Raw genomic sequence first — 18,521 nt, 5'->3', positions numbered from 1 at the left:
TTCCTTCTTCTTTTTGCCCTTTCCTCCAACCCCCCTCCAAATGTCCTCTGTATCTGAGTCTTTCTGTTTTATTTTTTCAGATTCCATATACACTGTACTTTGCAGTGTATATGTGCACTCATGTTTTGGGCCCAAACTTTTTAGGAAAGAAAATCTTGTTTTATTTTGATTCATTCATTCATTCATTTGTTATTAGAAATGAAACAGATCATTGCATTCCAGGGTAGTATTTTGCATACAGATATTGTCATTACTTTCTAGAGTTATACTTTTAACACATAAGCATAAATAAAAGAATTAAAAACATTTATATAGATGTGGAATTAGCACTACCATGTATAATGCACGTCCTTATTTGTCCCTCAAAAATCTGAGCAAAAAGTGCACATTATACATGGCAAAATAGGGTAAATAAAATCATAAGGCATTTGTCTTTCAGTGTCTATCTTATTTAACTTAGCACAATATCCTCTAGGTCCATCCATGGTATTGCAGATGGCAAGATTTCATGAAAGCTTATGAATTGTTTATTTCTAAAATTTTCCAATTAATACTTTCAAACTGTGCTAACCATTTTCACTGTATAAATGGAGACCATAAAAAAGCAAAACTGCAGGTTATGAATATGCATGGAGAACAATATGATATTTTGGATTTTAGTCCAATTACTAAGTTTTTGCTGTTGCTTTTCAAATTTTTCTATTTCAAGTTGGCTTTTGTTCCTTTGACAAAAAAAAAAAAAGAAGTAAAAATTGTGCTAGAAATTACATAAAGATAACAACCATTTTTAAGCATAAAGTTTAGTAGTGTTAACTATATTTATCTTTTGTCTAAATGACTTCTAGAACTTCCTCCTCCTACAAAATAACTATTCCATTTTAACACTCCCCCACCATTTCTGTCTACCTGCAGCTCCTTGCAACACCATTGTATTGTTTCAACAAGTTTGACTACTATTGGTACTTCATACAGCATTCATCCTTTTTGTGATTTCAACAAACAACTGATACTATTCAATTTATATATATTCCACATTTGCTCCACGTCTTCATTGTTATGAATGATACTGTAATGAATCTGGGTTTCAATTCTTTGGAAAATATGCCCAAGTGGGATTGCTGGAACATATGACACTTCCATTTTTAATTTTTTGAGGAATCTCCATACTATTTCCCATGGTGAATGCAACATTTTACATTCCCACCGCCACCATTTTATATTTCCACCAACAGTGCATAAAGGTACAATTTCTTTGCATCCTTGCCAACACTTACTTTCTGTTTTGTTTCTTCCACATTTGTGCATTTGAATAGTTATTGTAGCAGCCAGAGTCACAGAATTCAGATCTCCCTTCAGGAAAATGTGATGTAAGGAGCACAGCTGGTCGATAGCTTCTAGTTACTACATTTTCAGATCCACTAAGAGATCTATGCTGAAGGTATGCCCATGGTCCAAGCCACGAAATAAATAATGCAGGGATACAAAGACAAGTTATTTCTACCAAACTCTAAACTCTTTATTTTATTTTTGGATCCTTGCCTGGGGACTTTGTTTGGCCTGATCAAGATATTTTGAGAGTTGCACAGCAGTCTTGGCTTTTTGTAATCAATTTTCCTTTTTCCCTCTTAACTTTTCACAGGTGCAGACCTAAATTGTAGTCTGAAGGTTCCCTCTACCTATGCTTGCTCCCCTTCCCCTTTATTTTTCATGTATGTTTCCCCCAATAAATCTTGCCGATCTAATTTTGTCTTGGTTGATACTTCTGTCACACACAGGATTTTGGGCAGAAGTAAAATTAAATGTTAAGTCCACTGTGTTAATATCAAGTCACTATTAAGTTTTTGTGTTCTTTGAAGACAATAAGTTTCAATTTTCATTAAACTATGGAAGAATAAATTACTTTTAACCCATTTATCATCTGAGAGAAAGCTTATTTTTTTATGCTTTAGTGGAACAAAATATTCCATGAAATTCTCCAGGAAAGTGAAGATAGTTATTCATTCTTTCAATAAGCTTTAAAAGACCACATAAAAGAATGACATATATTATGCCATTTTCATCACTTCTACCTTCTATAATTAAGAATTCAAGAATAGAAATAAACTACAGTGCTGAGGTAACTTTGTAACCTTCTCCCAACACGACTGTATAGGTCTCAAGCTACCTGATGAATCAATCCCACTTCTAACTTATGCCAAAAGCAGCATATTATACCCATGTACCTGAAAGAAGTATCTTCTATATATGTCTATTTACATGTATATATGTGTTTGTATATATGTAGGGACAGATACATGCCAGGGAAAGGGTAACTGAACCTCATTGATAACAAAATGTTAGAAGTCAGATGATGTGGGAAATGTAGAAATATACACAGTCTTCGTGTTCAAAGTCTTCATGGGGATTTTTTCTGTAATTTCTAGAATGAAAAGAAGAAAAAGAAATAAATTTTCTACCTATTCTGCATATTTTTAAAATGTTAACTGCCCAAGTAGCTATATGAGTTTGGCCTGAACCCAAACAGAGGTCTGATGTTTGTCCCAGCTCCTAGAGAACTTCTAAATCCATAGAACTTTCTCAGTGATAGTCATGTGTGTTGTTATTCATGGTGGGTTCTTGATCACACCTGCTGGGATTATGCTAAACAGATGACTTAGGGTGGAAGTGACTATACCAGAGAGACCAACCATATGATCCAGGGCAAGAGTAAACTCAGCATGTGGGCAACAAATCAAGCGTGCCTATGTAATAAAGCCTCCAGACCAGTCCTGTACACCAAGGCTCAGGTGAGCTTCTCTGGGTGGTAAATAACTGTACATACCAACATGCATTGGTGCCAGGAGGAGGTAACAACTGTCCATGACTCCTTGGGGAGAGGACAGCTGAAACTCTGTTTGGACCCCTCCCATACTTGGCCCTGCACATCTATTTCTTGGCCTGGTTCATGGTTTTATCTTTGTCCTATAATAAATGTACTTCTATGAAACCTGCTAGTAAATTATTAAACCTGAGAGTGGTTTGGGGAAACCCTCGGAACTTGCAGTTGGTGCCAGAAGTGACAGTGGTCTTGTGTGAACCCCTCTCTCTGAGTTTGTAGTTGAACCCTAATTTCTTACAGCTGGGGTTCAAGTCTTGGTTTAAAGTTATGGAGGACTGTGGCCTCAACTTACTAACTCTGGGTATTGCTCAAAATATCCCCATACCCCCTCCTTCCATACCACTCCACAGATATTTCCTCCATCTACAGAAAAGGCCGAGGAGCAAAACTAAGCCAGTATCCCAGATTTGTGGCTTCTAAATATTAACTTCCTGTAACACAATGAAGAACAGCTATTTCCAAATCTGGGGAAGAGCGCATGGTAAGCCTAGGACACACCTTACAATGTCAGAAAATAATTTTTTAAAAACAATGAAGGGCTCATGTCAAAGAATATATGAGCCAATACGGCCAAAGATAAAAAATTTGAATATACAAAGCATAACACAAACACTATTGATTAACAATGAATATATAAAAACACAAAAAGAGAGAGAGTAAAAAAACATTTAAAAAGTTTTCTTTGCCTAGTTTAGGGCACTTTGCAGTTAGATCTGAATTCAAAGGGAAGGATCAACTTTCTCTAAAAATAGCTCTTGTCCTAGCAAAAATTCTCAGTGCAAAAATACTCTGAAGCTGCTTCCTTAATAGATAACTCCAGGATCTAAAGATGATGTTTAGAATCGAGTGGAAGAATCAAAAAGGCATCAGTGAGTTTTTCAAACTGTAAGCATTATATCATCCTTCTAATTTACCCAAATATTAATATTTTATGAAAGACAAATTTCAGAGGAAAAATACAGTGAAAATGCATGAGAAACAAGCATGTGTGTCAAGTTCCCTCTTAGCTTGGCAGTGGGCTTGAAGACAGCAGCCTGTGTTCCCAGTGTGAGACCCTGGCACCTATTTCTAGAAGGAACAGAGATAAAAATATTGTGTCTGTTCTAACCTGTCTGGGGGCTATCTGAAGAACTTACAAAGGTTTCTCTTTGTTTTGCCTAACTTGGAAGTAACTCAGGGCAGAAAGTTGTAGGTATTGCTTTAAAACCTTGAAAGGCAAACAAAAAAAGCCCACAGCTATGTGTAAGAAAAAATTATGATTGAAACATACACAGACTGCTTAGGACTGGGAGGAAAAGTACGAGACAGTTTCTCTGGATAACTGGGGTGTTAAATATTGCCCATGTATCTTGGGTAATTTTAGAAAGTCACATGTATGCCTTAGCCAGGATATGTACAGAGAAGAGACCTGAGAAGAGCCAAAGCTTTCAATTCTGAAAAAGGTAAAAGGCTTTTCTGGACAAATCTGGCTGTTCTTCAGGCTCAGTGAAAACATAAATTGAAGGCTGAGGCAGGGTTGTAAACGGCCTGGCAGTGATGAATGAGTGCCCCAGCACAAGCCGATTCCCCAAAACTGGGAGAGGTGGGTATTTTGTTTTTAAGCTTTTAGCTCCTGGAAGTCAAGAAAATTTCTGTCAAATAGTAGTTGAATACAAGCTACAGGAACAGACATCAGTGACTATACATAATAAGGAATATAGTCTTGGTGTATATATGTGTATATATACACACAAATATATATATGTAAAAGTTTGGCAAAGTCATAAAACAGATTAACAATTACAGCTTTCAAAAATCAGAAACAGCAAACCCTGGTGATGAGGAGAACCTGATTTCCAGAGTACCACAATACAGTATTCAAATGTCTAGTTTTCAACAACAAAAATATCCCAAGGCATACAAAGAAACAGGAAACATTATAGTTCATTCAGAGAAAAAAATAATTGACAATAGCTGTCCTTTAAAGCACAAATATTTGAACACACAAACACTCCAGAGCAACGCTCTTAAGTGGAAAACCATGAACCAATGAAAAGGACAATAGAAACTACAAAGAATTAATGAAATCCAAGAAAGCAATGCATCAATAATTCAAAAACATCAATAGAGAAATTATAGAAAAAACTAAGTAAATATTCTGGAGTGAGAAGTACAACTGAAATAAATTCACTAGAGGGTCTAAACATAATTGAGCAGGCAGAAGAATCAGTGATCTTGAACACAGGACATTTGAAATCACCCAGTCAAGTGGACTAACATACACATTATGGGAGTTTCAGAAGGAGAAAAAAAAAAAGATTTAATGTTTGAAGAAATAATGACCAAATACTGAAAACAATAAAAGAGAAGCAACATAACAGGAATATTCAATAAAATTAACAGCCAATTGCTAATCAGAAACCATGGAAGCCAGGAAGCAGTGGGATAACATATTTAAAGTGCTGAAAAACTATCAACACAGAAATCTGTATCTGGCAAACACTGTTCTTCAAAATTAAAGACTAATTAAAACATTCCCATATAAAGAAAAGCTGAGGGAGTTCATTACTACTAAATGTGCCCCCCAAAATGATAAAGGAAGTTCTTCAAGTTGAAATGCAAGGATGCTACTCATTGACTCACAGTTGTATGGTTATTGCATTGTTGGTTTGCAACTCTGCTTTGTTTTCTTTTTAAAAAATACTTATTCATTTTAGAGAGGGGAAAGGAGGGGGAGAGAGAGGGAGAGAAACATTGGTGTGTGAGAGATACATTGATAGGTCGGTTGCCTCTCACATGCCCCAAATGGGGACCTGGCCTGCAACCCAGGCATGTGCTCTGACTGGAAATCGAACTGGTGACCTTTGGATTTGCAGGCTGGTGCTCAATCCACTGAGCCACACCAGCCGGAGTAGCTTTCTGTTTTCTACATGATTTAAAAGATAAATACATAAAACAGTATTATATTTATATTTATATTTATGTGTAGTGTATTTTCTGACAAGAATATAAGTGGGGGCAGAGCTGAATAGGAGCAAAACTTTTGTAAGCTATTAAAAGTAAAATTGGTATCAATTGAAACTAGGTTATAAATTAGAATGTTAGTTGTAACCCCCATGGTTAACACTACAAAAATACTTAAAAAAAACACACAAAAGGAAGTCAGAGGAAAATCAGAAAAGTATACTAAAAGAATCAACTAAACACAAAAGATGTCACTGAATGAAGAAAATGAGGGGAAAAAAGGTATAAGACTTTCAGAAAAGAATCCTGGCAAAATAGCTGAAGACCTTCCTAGGCAGTAATCATTTTTTAAATTTTACTCCTTTAAACAGAGTCTAATATACTCAGAGGAAGGAAAATACCCAACCCTCGCCCCTTATAGCTGTCCTTTCTCACTTTAAGAAAAAAAGAAAATTAAAAAGCAGAGAAACATCTGTGAAGGTCACAGCCCCGGGTCACATACCCACCAAAGACTGAGACATAATGATAAAATTCTAGAAGACCTTCCACTCGCCCTCCTTCCGTATCTTACCAAGACATTATGTGATCTCTTATATGATCAACTGGATTAACACTGAAAGAACAGTAAAGGTCCTATTTAACCCAATTCTGTTTTCCTAGTATATCATGTTGAACGATCAACAAAAACACCCAAGGCATTCTAAAAGATAACCCCCCCCCCCAAACAACAAAACCCCAAACTAAAAAAAACCACCCCACAAAATAAACTCACTGCCACCACTACCAACAGAAAAGCAGTAGGAAGAGACAAAGCAAGCATCATTTTGCCATCAGTAGAGTGCGAATTTAAAATAAATAGAATTAACATGCTAGGACTTCTAATAAAAAGAATGTACAACATGCAAGATCAGATGGGCAATGTAAGCAAATAGAGACTAAGAAAGAATTAAAAGGAAATTTTAGAAATCAAAACAATGCAACAGAAATGAAGAATACCTTATACCAAAAATTTCTAAACCTAGGCATATCATATTCAATCTGCAGAAAAATCAAAGATAAGAGGGAAAGATAATGTCTGGCAGTTTTCCACCAGTGCTAGAAGACACAACATAAATCCTGATTCAGAAAGTCTAATAAATCTCAGGCTATAAGGCTATATAAATTAAAGGATGGAATGGTGAAGTTTTGAGTTGGGATGACAAGGATAGTTATTAAGCAAACAAAAAACAAAACAAAACCAGATCCCACTGTAAACTTTCAGGGAATGATGTCCAATGTGTAAGGGGTTACAGACCAGAACTTAGGGGGAAGGAATAAGATGTCAACAGAGAAGTTGTCAGCACAGACAGAGCAGCAGTATTGCAGAAGGGAATGATGTAAAGGGAAGTGTGAGATATAGCAAAAACATGCCCTTGAAGACACTAGCCTGTGTGTTGTGCAAGCCATCATCCTGAGTCTGTTTTCTGAATTACTGGGTGGCAAATATGTTGACTGATGACCTAGCTAATTCATTCTGATGCACCTCATTGAGAAAATGCATGTAAGCCTGCTTTATAAGCTGTAAAGGAGGAGGGATAAAGTCAGTTATAGGATTCCCTCACTCTGTTATGTTATTTTACAATAATGTGATCATTTTGACTCTAGGGAAAGAGAACAATTTAGAATCAGCAAATATGCTAATTTTCCTAGAAGCATGCACAGGGCAAAGTAGGTTTACACTTGTTCGTATGGAAAATAATACCATAAGTAATAAATAAGAAAAAAACCTGTTTTGTGTACTCACAACTGTAGGCCTACTTTTGCCCCAACCTGTATTTTTAATAACATACCAATATAATTTTTAGATTATCTCAAAAGCAAAAGGCAATCACCCTCTTAAATATTATTTTTTAAAATATTGTATTATGGCAAATTTCTGGAGAAAGAGGAAAAGAAGAGGTAATAGTACTCTCTCTCACATTTAATCCATAATTGGTTATTGGTATCAAATCTACTTTTAGCAAAAGAAAAAATAAAACAAAAATGCAGTATGTTCTATAATCTCCTCACCATTCATTTGAGTCTCATCCTGAAACAGCTTTAACTTCTTGTTACGAAGGCCAAACACCTTGGCTGCTTCATGCAGAAGACCTTCATAGGTGAGTCCATTCTGTCCAAATGGGTTTTCAAGTAGGAGAGTACCCACTGTTCCCATTAAACATTCTGCAGAAGAAAAAACAAATTGGATTAAATCTCAAGAATTCACACCATCTAACTACTGGATTCCTAATGGAGGCAATGACTGATGCTGGCTTGCAGAATCAGCAGTAAGTACAAGAGCTCGAGCAGGACAGCTGTACAGTTTGCAGAAAGAGTCTTAAACATTTCACAAAGGAAAAGGGAAAGGAGAAAAATAAAAATCAGCCAGTAGAAAACACGCACAGCTTGGGAAAGAGATAATCAGTAAACACTCCAACCAAGAGCCTGAAGGCTCCACTAACAAATTTGCATAATGAGATCACCAAAATAACAGGAAAAAACCCAAATGTTCCCAGTTTCGGAAACATTTTTCAGGAGCCCTGGCCAGGAGGCTCAGTTGATTAGTGTTGTCCCTATACATCACAGCTGTGGGATAGATCCCTTGTCAGCACACATACAAGAGGCAACCAACAATTGCAAAAAAGTCAAACAACAGGATCTAACATGGGTGTGGAGTAGCTGGAAGCTCCATCCTCTTGCTCCCAGACCCAGACCTGTCTTACAGCTAAATTGCAGAGCGATCCCCTCAAAAATCCAGCTGAGAGTGACTGAGAGCGTGGGTGAGTGTGTACTCCAATGAGTGTGTGAGTGGGCAAGAGCCTGCCTGTCTGCAGGGCACACAGGAGCAGGCAGCCTGGGCTCTCCTGGCAGAGCAGCTGCCAGAGCTGTTGCCCAGTCTGGTACTTCCAGCTGTAGAGATTTGGGGTGGGAGACATTTTGAGGAATGTAAAATAGCCTCCTTGGGAAGAAGCTTCCAGAATGCCCACACCTCGGCCAGGATCTACAGACTGCGATACTTACTGGGGAGGGGGCTGTTGCCTCCCTGGCCCCAGCCGCCATGGGAAATGTTCGACTAGAATCTGACTCAGGAGCCTTGAACTCCAGGGGCTGAGAGAGCCAGCCAGGGTGGGCTGGCTCCAGATGCATCACGTGGAAGCAGGCCTGCCTGAGGTTGAGATGCACTAGAGGAAGCAGTGAGAGCACCCTGCCATCGCCATCCAGAAGAGATCCAGAGAGAAATGTTAAAACTGTCAAGGCAGTGGCAGAGCTGTGGTTATCCCTGACTGAGAGAGACTTGGTGCTTTTTGGGGAGGGGGAGCGTGAGGAAAACAAGCCTCCCAGGACTCAGTGCTGCTGTGTGGAGATCACACAGAAACTCTTTGAAAAGAGGAGCTGAGGCGGGACCTTGTGTTTGCGGGTGTGCACAGCATCTCTGCGAACAAGGAAATCAGAGTGATACTGTCACACTGAAATGACTGTGGAACCCAACCAAAAACAGCTGGTGAGTAGGGAGCTGTGCAAAATAGTGAGTATGGCATACGTCTGCTGCAAGAGAGGCAGGCTGGGGACAAGATGGCCAAGAGCCGAGCACCTGAGATTTGCTGCAGCCAAGCAGGTCCACCCAAACCCCACCTGCGGGATTACAGGCTCTGCAGATCAGTTAAGGCCAGGCTCAGGAGCCCCTCGTGGGGTGCATATCCACAGAGGAAAAAAAGGAATAGATCTGAAAGAGCCCTTTCTACCAGACTCTACAAGCTACACTGTTCCTCAGGCCCTGATCAACTGAAACCAGCACAGCAGAGAGATTAGAGATAGGTACAACAAGAGGTGTTCAGGACCCCACTCAGCCTCAGCTCTTAGAGCTGCTGTCTGCACCAAGCAGGAAAGAGTTGCCTCCTTTACACATATTGGCCCCTTACAAGAAATGGACAGCTAACTTACCAGAAACCATACATTATTGGAAAGAATACGGGACAGACCAAGACATGTGGTGAAGGGGCGGAGAAACACTCCCGCCATCTTCCCTGAAGAATGAACAGCACACCCTGGGGGTGACCCGGGGTTCCTGACCTGCCAATAACACCAGAAGTCCCCTCTGGAACCAGATGGAGGAGGTACTGGCAGTCCTCTCAGCTCATTAAATGAACCACTCCTGGGCTCTGTGCTGATGGGAAGCTTGTAGGGTAGGACACTGGTGCCACCCAACCCTGAAGGAGAGAGACACAGACTGTGGATTGCTTATAGTGGTGGACAGGTTGCCTAGGGTCAGACTAGGACACCATCAGACATTACTAGGAGCAGATCCAGAAAGAGAAGACAGTGGCAAACACTGGGCTCTGCTGAGATGAATTGCACTGCAGTCTTATTCATTATTGGCAGTATTCTCTCTCCTGCACAGCTTTTTAATATTCATTATTGGTCCTTCAAGTTTGTTCCTATTATTTCACTATTTGAAAAAAATTTTAGTTATTTCAAATCTGGTAATTTGCACCTCCCTTCTCTTATTCCACTGTCTTCTTCCTTCCACTTCTCAGTTTTGTTTTAAATTTTATTTTCTCTTGCTACAACTTGTTTCGAGTCTGCACTTTTATTATGTCTCCTACCTCCAGCCTCTGAAAACTATTTTCATGTCATTAGGCATCTCACATTCCTTTTCCTGTCCTTAAAATACCCTATTCTCTCTCCGTCATTACTAATCTTTGCTCATTGGATTTTGACATAGTGGTTGTTGCATTTCTTCAATTTTATTCCTAGATCTTAACTACTTTTATATTTCAAATTTTGCCATTCCCTTCACCTATTACATTTTACCTTCTTCCTGCTCTTACCTTTTTTTGTTTGAAATTTTACTTTTTCCCTCTCAGCCTGGTGTTCATTCCTCACTCGTATTTCTTCGCCCTTTAAGCTGTCAAAATCACTTTTTTTTCCTTTAGATATCTCATAAGCTTTTTTTCCTTTCCTTCTTTCCCATCTTCTTCCCATTCCACCTGTATTAATCTTTCCTCATTTGTGGTGAATATTGTTGTGGTGGACCTTTTCTTCCAAAGAAAGGAATCATTTCATTCCTAGTCAGTATTAAACAATTTTTTGTAGAAACCTCATACTATACTCCTCTTTTCTTAATCCATTTTGCCTTCTTTACCCCCTTTTTAATTTACATTAAATTTTATTAATTTTACTTTCTTGCTTTCTTCACCCTGTTTCTATTCCATAGTCATATTATTTCCCTTCCTTCTACTCTTTCAAAATCATTTTTCTTTCAGCTAGTCATCTTGTATTTTTTAAAATAGTTTTAATCTCCTTATACCTTTATTAATATTTGCTCACATGCTGATGATAGTGTGGTTGTGGGTGAGGTTATTTTTGCAGGTGTGGGTTTTGTATCCTAGGTTGTTTTGTTTTGTTCTGGCAGCACCTGTATAATAGCATACAAGACATGGTGGGCAGTGTGCCTCTCAGCCAGCTAGCCAGCCAGAGGGAAAGACCCACTAAAGAAAGACACCACAACAACCGAAACCCGGTTACAATAAGGGAGTGCAAATAAATGGCATAAAGGACATCCAAAGAATTTCCAGCTCAGGAGGTTAAGGAGACTGACTGCACCATTGAGTCCCAAAGTCTCCTACCATAGAACAATACCGAATGAAGACAAGGAGTCAAAGCGGATCAATCTAATGTGCAGAAACAAACAAGAAGAGTCACCTAAAATGGGGAGAAAAAGAAACACCCCAATTGAAAGGAAATGAGGAATCCCCAAAAGGACTGCTATATGAAATTGAAGCAAGTGATCTAACAGACATACAGTTCAAAATAATGGTTATAACGATGCTAAAGTAGTTCAGTGAGAACTATAAGGAACCCTATGGAAGCTACAAGGAACTTAACTGGGAACAATATCAACATAAAAAAGGGCAAAGAAACTATCAATAAGAGCCAGGAGAAAAAGAACACAATATCTGAAATGAAGAATACTAGAAAGAATTAAAAGCAGGCTAGATGAAGCAGAGGACTGAATCAGAGTTGGAGGACAAGGTAGAAAAAAAAAAAAACATTAAGAGCAACAAAACGAAGAAAGACACAAAAAGAACGAAGGTAGCATAAGGGAACTTCAGGGCAACATGAAACATAATATATCATAGGGACACCAGAAGGAAAAGAAAAGGAGCAAGGAATAGAAAACTTGTTTGAAAAAGTAGTGACAGAAAACTTCCTTAACTTGGAGAAGAAAATTATCCACAGACATATGAAAAAATGCTCATCACTAGCCATCAGAGAGATGCAAATTAAAACCACAACGAGATACCACCTCACACCTGTCAGAATGGCCTTCATTAATAAATCAACAAGTAAGTGCTCGCCAGAATGTGGAGAAAAGGAAACCCTACTGCATTGTTGGTGGGAATGCAGACTGGTGCAACCACTGTAGAAAACAGTATGGAATTTCCTCAAAAAAACTAAAAATGGAACTGCCTTTTGACCCAGCAATACCACTGCTAGGAATATATCCTAAAAATCCTTAAACACTAATTTAAAAGAACTTATAAATAGCACCCTATGTTCACAGAGGCCCTATTTATAAAAGCCAAGTGCTAGAAACAGCCTAAGTGCCCGTCAGTAAATGAGTGGATCAAAAAACTGTGATACATTTACAAAATGAAATACTACACAGCAGAGAATAAAGGAGCTCCTACCCTTTCCTGACAGAGTGGATAGAACTGGAGAATATTACGATAAGCAAAATAAGCTATTCGGTAAAAGACAAATACCATATGATGTCACTTATAAGAGGAAGCTAATGAACAAAATGAAGTAATGCACAAAATAGAACCAGAGGCATGGAAACATGGAACACTGACAGCGACCAAGGAAGAGGGAGAAGGACAATTGGATTGGAAAGAAGGGGAAGGGACTAGTCAAGGACCGTGTATGAATGACCTGTGGGTATGATCAACAAGGTAGGAAATGACTCTGGGAGCAGAGAGTGGGCTGGGCAAAGGCAGACTAAAGGGGAAAACTGGTATAACTGGAACAGAATAACAATAAAATATTTAAAATTCAAATAAATAAAAGTGAAACAACAAACTGATGTCTCTCCTCCCCCACCTTCTAAGAAATCAATAAAAAGTTTTCCAAAACAGGCTAAATTAAAATGTTTTGGCATTTAAACAATTTAGCTTCATTTAGCTCTAACTTTTACCTAACTTTTAACATGTCAGATGGATGAAGTTGTTTCTCCATAAATGTACCAAAAGAAATAAACCCGTGGGTGCACCCTAAAGCAGGGTGGGAATCTACACTTGAATATTACTGCATTGAAGCCAAACTGAAAAATCCACATAAGTCAGAGAGGTTGAACATGAAAGTAAATGTTACTGCCAAAACCCCCACAATTCACCTGAGGAGGGTGTACATAGCTGGGGGAGGCACGTACCTTGTGGGTTTGCATTCATGAGCTGTAGGTTGACATACTGACAGGGAAGAGTACCAGGACTGTCAATCAGAGAGGAAGCTGATCCTGCAGTCACACACAGTGTTTTCCCACTAAGATTCAGTAAGTTGGTTTCATTTTGTATTTCTAAAAATAACAAAAGGGTAACAAGGTATCATTCTTTCAGAGCTGAAGTCATTCACTTTTTCTTTTTTAATTCTTAAACTACCACATGTACATATTTTCAGTGATATTTTCTATATGTTTATCAAAGGACACTGCCTTTACTACAAAATCAGGTTGTAATGACATACAATTAATAGAAAATGCTATTGATACGAAATGGCATATTTACAATCTAAAATACAGACCAACTCTTCTGTCCCTCTTTTGTTCTTTCCCTGTATAGCTGACTCATGAACAACATGGGCTGGAACTAGGTCAACTTCCATCAAAATTTTTTTCAATTAATAGTCAGCCTTTTGTGTTTGCAGGTTTTGCATCTGGGGATTGAAAACATTATTTTTGCATTCCCAATTGGATAGAAAATAGTGTTTTCCATTCATGGTTGGTTGAGTCAGTGAAGGTGAAGGGTTGACCGCACAAATTATATCCAGATTTTTGACCATAATGGTGGGATGGGGTGGGGGGGATCACTATCCATAAAACCCATATTTTTCAAGGGTCAACTGTATATTATATTGTAGCTTTCTTAAAATTTCCTCCTGAGAACCCCAGGCTTCACCATGAAAAGACCCATGTGTCTAAGAGTAATAATCATAGTAAGAAAACTAGTTTTCGGACTCATGAATATATGTGGAAAATAGCAAGACACACAAAATATGTGCAATATAATTTTATTTATAGAAAGTTAAATACTGCTAAGTAATGTAAACATAGGTGAGTGACGGGTAATGGCTGTGACTGAGGATGGGGAGTGGAACTGGTGGGTATGAAACCAGACTGGGTAAGACCCTCAAGGACCTGTTCCACCTAGCGGTTGGATGCCCATGACCAGCCTGGAGCCACAAGGGCTCCTCTCTTGACCCACACCTATGGCTTCCTGAGGATTCACCAGTTGACAAGAGAAAGAAAGTGTATCAGGTGTGCTGTGTGGATGGTTCTGCATAATGTGCCCCACTATCGCAAAGAGGTAACTGCAGTCCTGCATACCCACTGACTCTGGGTGGCCCTGAAGAACAATGTTGACAGGAATCTAATTAGTGGGCACAAGTTCATTCAGGGCAGTGGACTGTTGATTTTACTGGGATGGCCAGAGGAATGGATCTATACTCATCCATGGGCAGGGGCTAATGGTTTGACTGACTGGGAATGACCAGGGACTTGGAAAGAACAGAACTTGAAACTGGTGATAAAGAAGTAAGGGCAAAGGTATATAGAAAGATTGCTGCAAATGAGCAGACCGTGAATGAGGATCCTAAAAATCAGGTGAACAGTGTCACCTGTTTTGTGTAAGTCAGTCTGCCTTAACCCAACCACTCCTGTCCTTCCTCAATGGAATGATGAATAAAGGCACCATTTTGGCTAGGTAGATTTCACATGGTCTCAGCAACATGGATTTCACTCTAAATGATGGTTTTGCTAGTTGGAACAGTGTATCCCATCTACCAACAGCAGGACCATTACTAAGCTCCCAATATCACATTATTGCCAGTTGATGAGTAGAGAACCTGATAGCAGATTGGTTACTGGGCCACTTCCATCACGGAAAACGTAGTGCTTTACTGTTACTGGAATAGACATTTGTTTGGGGTATGGGTTAGTCTTAATTGCCTGCAATGCTTCTGTCAGAGTCATCATCCATGGACTTTGGGAACGTCATACTTACTACTATAACACCTAACTCAGTATTGCTTCTGACTAAAGAACTTGAGATATGGCAAGGTATGTGTATTCAGGGAATTCCCTGGCTGTACTATGTTCCCCATCACCAAGAAGCAGCTTGTCTAGAAAAATGGTGGAGTGGCCTTTTTCTTAAAAAATTATTTTATTGTTGTTCAATTACAGTTGTCTGCATTCCCCGCCCCCCACTACCCCTCCACCACCACAGCCAAACCCACCTCCCTCCCTTGCTTCCACCCCCCAAACTTGATTTTGTCCATGTGTCCTTTATAGTTGATGCTGAAAACCCTTTCCCCCATCCACCTCCCCTCTGGTTACTGTCAGATTGTTTTTAATTTCAATGTCTCTGATTATATTTTGCTTGTTTTTTTCTTTTGTTGATTATGTTCCAGTTAAAGGTGAGATCATATGGTATTTGTCCCTCACCGCCTGGCTTATTTCACTTAGCATAATGCTCTCCAGTTTCATCCATGCTGTTGCAAAGGGTATAAGCTCCTTCTTTCTCTCTGCTGTGTAAAATTCCATTGTGTAAATATACCATAGTTTTTGGATCCACTCGTTTGCTGATGGGCACTTAGGTTGCTTCCAGTACTTGGCTATTGTAAATTGTGCTGCTATGAACATTAGGGTGCACAGGCTCTTTTGGATTGGTGTTTTAGGGTTCTTAGGGTATAATCCCAGCAGCGGAATTGCTGGGTCAAAGGGCAGTTCCATTTTTAGTTTTCCGAGGAAATTCCATACTGTTTTCCACAGTGGCTGCACCTGTCTGCATTCCCTCCAACAGTGCACTAGGGTTCCCTTTCACCGCATCCTCTCCAACACTTGTTGATTTGTTTATGATGGCCATTCTGACCCGTGGGAAGTGGTATCTCATTGTGGTTTTAATTTGCATCTCTGTGATGGCTAGTGATGCTGAGCATCTTTTCATATATCTCTGGGCCCTCTGTATGTCTTCCTTGGAGAAGTGTCTGTCCAAGTCCTTTGCCCATTTTTTAATTGGGTTGTTTGTCTTCCTGGAGTGGAGTCATGTGAGTTCTTTATGTATTTTGGAGATCAAACCCTTGTCCGAGGTATCATAGGCAAATGTTTTCCCATATAGTTGGTTCTCTTTTCATTTTAATGCTGTTTTCTTTAGCCCTGCAGAAACTTTTTAATTTGATGAGGTCTCATTGCAGTAGCCTTCTAAAGTCTCAGTTTCAGTACCACATGGGTGCCAACAGATGGCAGGGCTAGGATACTGTCTTCCACGATACCATTCATGTTTTAAACTAGGATATGGAGACTATGGGTCCTGGCTGGTTTCCTGTTTATGTAAATAAAGTTTTAATAAAACACAGCCTTACTCAGCCAGGGTGGATGCCTGAATCACAACGGGTGGACTGTGGAGATTTAACTCTGCTAACTTAGCTAAGCTAAAAGTTTCCCAAAGGTGCACAGGATTTGAAAGACAGTTTAGTTACCGGCACTATGTTTGAAAAGTCAATGTGGGCCCAGGCACCACCCAGCTTTCACAGGCTTCTGTTCTTCCAACTTCTGGGCTGGGCACATGAGCAACTCTCTTGCAAAGCTTCTTCTGCAGGTCCAAACTGTCATTGTTAGAAGTGGCTAGACAGATGAGTTCCAGTCTGTCCCTGACTATGCCTACTTCTCATGCTACGGTGACTTCAGGTAGAAACCCAATCCTTCCACTGACTTACTTATCAGTCCTCCCTGGTGGATCCTGGTCAGAGATTTTTCTCAAATGCTCCAACTAACTTCACTCATCCACACCTTTAACATACGAGGTTTCTCTCATATTAGTTTTGCTTCCTTTCTTTAGCCCCTAACAGATAGGTTGGCATGATTTTTTATGGTGGTTCTATCCATTTACAATCCAGCAGTGAATGTGAGTTCCTATTACACAATACCCTTGACAACATTTATTGCTGAGAAATTTTTCTAGTTTTTGCCAATGTGATGGCAAGTAATAATACCTCACTGTGGTGTTCACTGTTGAGGTTCAGCAGGTATCCCTTTAGTTATTGACCATTTAAATGTTCTCTTTTAGGCTATTTAAAAGTTTCTGAAAATAAGCTTTCAGATCATAAAATGAGTGTATTAGTTTCTTTATAGCTGCTGCAAGAGCCATAAACTAAAGGGCTTAGAAAACCAAATTGTTCTGGAGGGAAGATGTCTACAACCCAGCTATCAGTAGGACCTTGCTTCCTCTGACACCTGTGGGGGAATCCTTTCCTTTCTCTTCCTAGCTTGGGGAGGCCCCTACCAATCTTTTGTGTTTCTTGGCTTGAAGCTGCATAATTCCAATCTATGCCTGTCATCACATGATGCCTCTGTCTCTTCACCATCTTCTTATAAAGACATCAGTCATATTCTAGTAGGACCCACCTTACTTTACCTTAATTACCTCTTCAACGACCTTATTTAGAAAGAAGGTCAGTGGTACTGTGGGTAAAGACTTCAAAATATATTTTGGGGGGAGGGAGTGGGCAGGTTGTGCCTCACATTTTAACCCGTGACAGTGGGAGAGAATGTACTTAGAATTAAAAAATATATATTTAGGCTTATCTTATTGAGAATATAGGTTTAGCAAGACACAGGTACTATGCTTAAGAAAGTTAAAACTCTCCAGGGAAGTCCCTGAAGCCCAGAATCCATGACATGGATAACAGGTGAGAGGGTAAGATGGGAGCTTTCATCTCCTAGTAAGTATGGTGTTTGTTCCACCATATTGCACAGAACAGAGACATAGGCACACTTTAGGCAGGCACTGCTGACAGTCCAGCCTGACTCATATCTTTAACAATCCACCTCATGTGAAAGGTCAAGGATAACTTTCAAATTTGCACATACCTGTTTCACCATGGAAGACAGCCAGCTCCATATTTTTCACACCAAAAATGCTATTAACAATGCTCTTCAGCTTTAAAAGGTCTAACCTATTGTCGCCTTTTGGATTTTCCAGAAGCAATACTCCACCTAAAAAGCCACAAATATAAGTAAAAATGAAGAAAAAGGTAAATTAGAATGAAAGGTAAAGGAAAACATGGTGTTTGAAATTTTTCCTTGTTTCTGGAGATAGGCCTATAATGATATAAAATTCCTCATTGTTGCTTTTCCTGTATCACAAAAGTATTATGTTGTATTGTCATTCTCATTTGTTTATGAATATCTTTTGATCTTACCTTTTATTTCTTTGACCCAGTCTATTGATTTAGTAGCATATTGTTTAGCTTCCACGTATTTGTGGGACTTCTTGCTTTCTTTTTGCAATTGATTTCTAATTTCAAATAATTATAGTTTGACATTATCCTTGGTATAATTTCAATCTTAAATTTGTTGAGACTTCTCTTGCGTCCCAATATATGGTCTGAGAATATTCCATGTACAATG

General features: G+C 39.1%; 1 protein-coding gene across 1 annotated transcript in view; it reads right to left on the bottom strand.

Annotated features, from left to right (window-relative positions):
* Nucleotides 1-1,491: 1,491 nt before the first annotated feature.
* IARS1 (isoleucyl-tRNA synthetase 1) overlaps nt 1,492-18,521 on the bottom strand; it is a 98,540-nt gene continuing 81,510 nt past the window's right edge. Inside the window, exons 31-34 of the mRNA XM_024551051.3 lie at nt 17,982-18,107; nt 13,272-13,415; nt 7,871-8,023; nt 1,492-2,419 (exon numbers count right to left, since the gene is read on the bottom strand). Of these exons, the coding sequence (XP_024406819.1) occupies nt 2,337-2,419; nt 7,871-8,023; nt 13,272-13,415; nt 17,982-18,107 (506 nt within the window). The 3' untranslated portion in view covers nt 1,492-2,336. The remainder of the gene's footprint in view (nt 2,420-7,870; nt 8,024-13,271; nt 13,416-17,981; nt 18,108-18,521) is intronic.

The sequence above is a fragment of the Desmodus rotundus genome, chromosome 3 (assembly GCF_022682495.2).
Source record: "Desmodus rotundus isolate HL8 chromosome 3, HLdesRot8A.1, whole genome shotgun sequence".
Lineage (NCBI taxonomy): Eukaryota > Metazoa > Chordata > Mammalia > Chiroptera > Phyllostomidae > Desmodus > Desmodus rotundus.
The sequence above is the reverse complement of the archived record's forward strand: the minus strand, read 5'-3'. Positions and strand labels throughout refer to the sequence as shown.